The 4,505-nt window shown below is 43.7% G+C and overlaps 1 protein-coding gene across 1 annotated transcript; it reads left to right on the top strand.

Annotated features, from left to right (window-relative positions):
- On the top strand, positions 1-513 carry LOC309838799 (protein tyrosine phosphatase type IVA 1-like; the record flags this gene model as incomplete). Its single annotated transcript, XM_082680119.1, has 1 exon — positions 1-513. The coding sequence occupies one exon, from the start codon at positions 1-3 to the stop codon at positions 511-513; it is 513 nt and encodes a 170-aa protein (XP_082536245.1).
- Positions 514-4,505: the final 3,992 nt, after the last annotated feature.

Below are 4,505 nucleotides of genomic sequence, written 5' to 3'. Positions count from 1 at the left end.
ATGGCTCAAATGATCCATGTGGAAGTCACTTACAAGAACATGAGATTTCTTATTACACACAACCCAACAAATGTGGCCTTAAGCAAATTTATAGAGGACCTTAAGCAGTGTGGAGTTACCACAATAGGAAGACTATGTGAAGCAACTTATGACACTACTCTCGTGGAGAGAGAAGGCATCCATGTTCTCGACTGGCCTTTTGACGATGGCGCACCACCATCTAACCAGATTGTTGATGATTGGTTAAGTCTTGTGAAAATTAAGTTCCGTGAAGACCCTGGTCGTTGTATTGCCGTTCATTGTGTTGCAGGCCTTGGGAGAGCTCCCGTGCTTGTCACCCAAGCGTCAATTGAAGGTGGAATGAAATACGAAGATGCAGCACAGTTCATAAGACAAAAGCGGCGTGGAGCTTTTAGCAGCAAGCAGCTTTTGTATCTGGAGAAGTATCGTCCCAAAATGTGGCTGCGCTTCAAAGACTCCAATGGTCATAGAAACAACTGTTGCCTTCAGTAAAACTGGGGTGCCTGATGCCATTGCTTGGAAGTGGAAACTAGACGGGATGGAATTTGTCATACGTGTTAGCCAGCGCGTTGGCTTGGTGACGTCTGAGGAAGCTTCCGTAGGAGTGTTGAAAAGCAGTTTTACCAGGCCAGAAACCTGGCAGAATTGCAACCTCTATGTTTGGGTTATGATCAACCTACTTGGACACTTAGCAAAGGATTCTTGCTGTTCAGCATTTAAAATGTGCTTATCATTTGTACCAATTGACCTCTCCTGAAATCATACAGTATTGAGTCATGTCTTTAAATCTGTTTCCATGCCAGAATCTTATCAATATATAAGAAATTTAGAAAGACTAGGTGCCAAAATACCCAGGACAATACTTATATATTTTTTGTATCATATAGGACTGAAATCCCAGGAACTATGAACACTCTGGACCTTGTGTGGTTTATTCCTTCCATCATTTCAAACATAGAAAGTAGGGCCTGTAAGGTTCTTTGCTCACAATTCCCACATTCATACCAGTATACATCAGATTTGCTCTTCTTTTTTTAGTTAACCAAGTCTTACAGTGATTATCTAATGTCTTTCTGTAAATCTCATTTTGTGCTGTTATAGAAGACCTCCATTTTGAAAATCTACATTGTACAGAAGCACATGTTTTTAATGTCTCCAGACAAAAAAGCCTTAATTTTAATGTTTGCGCTTTGGGGTGCAACTTACATGATGAAAGAATGGGAGGAGGCTATTAAGTACTTTTAGTAAAATGTTGCCTTTGTCTTGTGCAGGACATATAGAACATGCCCTTTAACTTAGTAAATATTTTTTAAAAGGTAGAAATACTTTGTTATTGTAGCTAAAACAATTCTTAATCATAAAATTTCTGAAATTCTTGTAATTATTTTTCAAACTTATCTGAAGCTGTTTACCAACTTAATTTTGTTTGAAGTGTGATTCCCAACCTCTCTTGCAAAAAAAAAAAAAACAGAAGTGGGTTTACATTTAATACTTTATATGCCTTTTGAGCTGTGTAACTTAATATTTGGATACTTGACAATTCGTTTTATTATGTAATTGATAATATGGTGATGTGTGTTAACGTTAGCTCAACCATATATTTATACTGCCCGGGAACATGTGGTTATAGTTCTGTGGGAGAAATAATTCGTCAGTGTTCACCAGCTTGTAAAAATCTAGTGTGAGGGCTTAAACCTTAAATAAATGATGAAATGCATTTATCGTCATTGAAAAAAAAATGGGTAATGATGTTAATATCACTGTAAAAAGTTTCAACCTCATGGAACCTTCTGAAAGGGCTGAACCACACTTTGACAATCTTGAGCTAGATTCTGATATGGTAACAAATGATGCCGAAATCTCAGTAGGTTACAACAACAAAGGTTTATTTTTTTTTAAGGTGAATGGCTTTTTTTAAAAATTAATTTATTTTATTTCTGGCTGCATTGAGTCTTTGTTGCTGCGTGCAGGCTTTTCTCTAGTTGCAGCGAGCGGGGACTACTCTTAGTTGTGGCGAGCGGTGGGCTACTCTTAGTTGTGGTGCGCGGGCTTCTCATTGCAGTGGCTTCTTTTGTTGTGGAGCACAGGCTCTAGGAGCGCGGGCTTCAGTAGTTTTGGCTCATGGGCTCAGTAGCTGTGGCTTGCGGCTCTAGAGCACAGGCTCAGTAGTTGTGGTTCACGGGCTTAATTGCTCCGTGGCATGTGGGATCTTCCCGGACTAGGGCTGGAACCCGTGTCCCCTGCGTTGGCGGGTGGATTCTTAACCACTGCGCCACCAGGGAAGCCCTATTTCTTAATCATGCTACACATCCATTATGGCTTGCCCATGGTTCTGTTCCAGGTACTCTTCACCAAAGAACCCATGTTGACAGGGCACCCTTTGGCTGGACATCACTAGATAGGGGAAGAGAGAACTTGGTAAACCAGCCTGCCTTTTAAAACGTATTCTTGGAAATGATGTGTCACTTTTTTCCTTGTTTCATAGCCAAAGCAAGTCACATGGCCAAGCTGGATTCTTCAGAGCTGAGATGTATACTCTTCTGCAGGGAGAGGCCCCATGGGAAGGGATACCAAGTATATGTGGTATATAAACTTCTACCATGGTGCTTAAAGAATATCACTGGTTGCTCATGGAGAATGGATTATACTGGGAAGAGGTAGGAAGCTATTCAAGAGTAGAAGTATGTTAGGAATTGACTGCAGTACTTTAGGCAAGAAATAACAGTGGGTTGGACTACAGTGGTGGCAGTGGTCTGATTCAAGATGTACTTTGGAGTTGGTAGAATTCGTTCTGGGAGTGGGGTGGGGATAAGGGAAAGTACTGAAAGATAACTTATAGGTTTGAACAACTGAGTGGATGATGTGACATTTACGGAGATGGGATAGGCTGAGAAAAGGATAGGTGAGTTTTTTGGGGGGTGGAACAAATGTTAAACATCTTAAGCCTGAGATGCCTATTTTACACCTAAATGGAAATGTCTAGTAGGTACTTGAACGTATGTCTGGAGATCTGGGGAGATGTCAGAACTTGGGCGTTAGCATAGAGCTGAATTGTAAGGCCATGGAGTTGGAAGAGATCTCCTTGGGAGAAAGTGTTAATAGGGAAGAGAAGAGGGCTGAGGGTTAAGGGCTAAAGCCTTGGCCTATGCCAACATTTTTAAATGGAAGTGGCTTTGGATCCAGCAAAGGAGGTTGAGGAGGAGCCATTGAGGTAAGATGAAAATGGGTAGAAATGGAAGCAAAAAGAAGAAAGTGTTTCAAGAAGGAGGGAGTAGGCTGTTTCAATGTTCTGTAAGTCAGATAGGATTGGGGAAAATGCAAGTCACAGTTGATAAGTGGAGGGGTGAGGATCAAACTCTAATTGGGTGAGTTGAAGAAAAGAAGGGAAGTGAGGAATGGAGACACCACTTTTGAGAATTTTTTGGGGGGGTTGGATAAGTGGAAAAAGGGAGACAAAAGGTGTGAAGATGAAATTGTGTGTACGTGAAATCTTTATGTAAACTATAAGCTTTAGGCTTATTTTGTTAGTTATTATTGAACTCCTAGGAATTTCAAACTAGCTTAGTGTGAAGAATCACTAAGATGCTACTGCTAGTCTCCAGCTTGCTGGCTATTAAGCCTCAAAATATCTCCAGCCTATGAAAAGCCGAGACATGAAGAGACAGAAATAGAAAACAGAGCGGAAAACGAAGGGGAAGGGGGGGAAAAGGTTTGCTGAGTTAATATTGTCCTCCCAGGGCCCCCGTAGGGCAGTCTCGCAGCTCTTACGTAGTTTTAGAGGCGGAGACGACAGGAAATTTAAACCGAAGCCGCGGCCCAGGGCACCTAGAGAATGATGTTATAGTTGCAAAGGAACAGCCGGTGCACGGGAGGCTGAAAGCTCATGGAACCCGCGAATGTGATACGGCGGCCTTAAAGGAGTACGGAGGCCGAGAAAGAGCCGATAATTTGAGGAGGGAGCCGGGAAAGGGTACGGATGCCGGGAAGGGGAAGCAGGGGTGAGAAGCAAGGCGGAAAGGGGTCCTAAGAGTTAAAGAAGGGTGCGGGGTTGGGAAGTGGGCACAGGAATTGGGGAGCAGATAGGTCCGGGAGCTGGGGAGAGTAGAGGGACCGGGAAGGGGTCACAGGAATAGAAGGGATAGAGGTCTAAAGGGGGCAGAGGGACTGGGGGGGACAAGAGCCTGGAGAGAGGCACGGGAATTGAAATGTAAGACAAGGGGTGGCGAAGAGGCCACGGGAGTTGAGGGAGCAGAGTATGAAAGGGGGCTGAGGGATAAGAACCTAGAAGGAGGCGCGGGAGTGGAGAGGGGACATGGGTTGGGATGGAGTTGAGTCTTGGGGTTCCTGGGACCCTCGATGGGAATTGTGCGGGGTTTGGGAGGCGGGAGGAGGGGATGATGGAAGGTCGAAGGCTAGTGAAGGTGGTTCAGCTGCTGTTTTGTCCTTCTTTTTCAGGCGACGATTGCCTTGAACTGGAGAGTTCA

Source organism: Grampus griseus (assembly GCF_964374135.1).
Source record: "Grampus griseus genome assembly, chromosome: 20".
Classification (NCBI taxonomy): domain Eukaryota; kingdom Metazoa; phylum Chordata; class Mammalia; order Artiodactyla; family Delphinidae; genus Grampus; species Grampus griseus.
The sequence above is the reverse complement of the archived record's forward strand: the minus strand, read 5'-3'. Positions and strand labels throughout refer to the sequence as shown.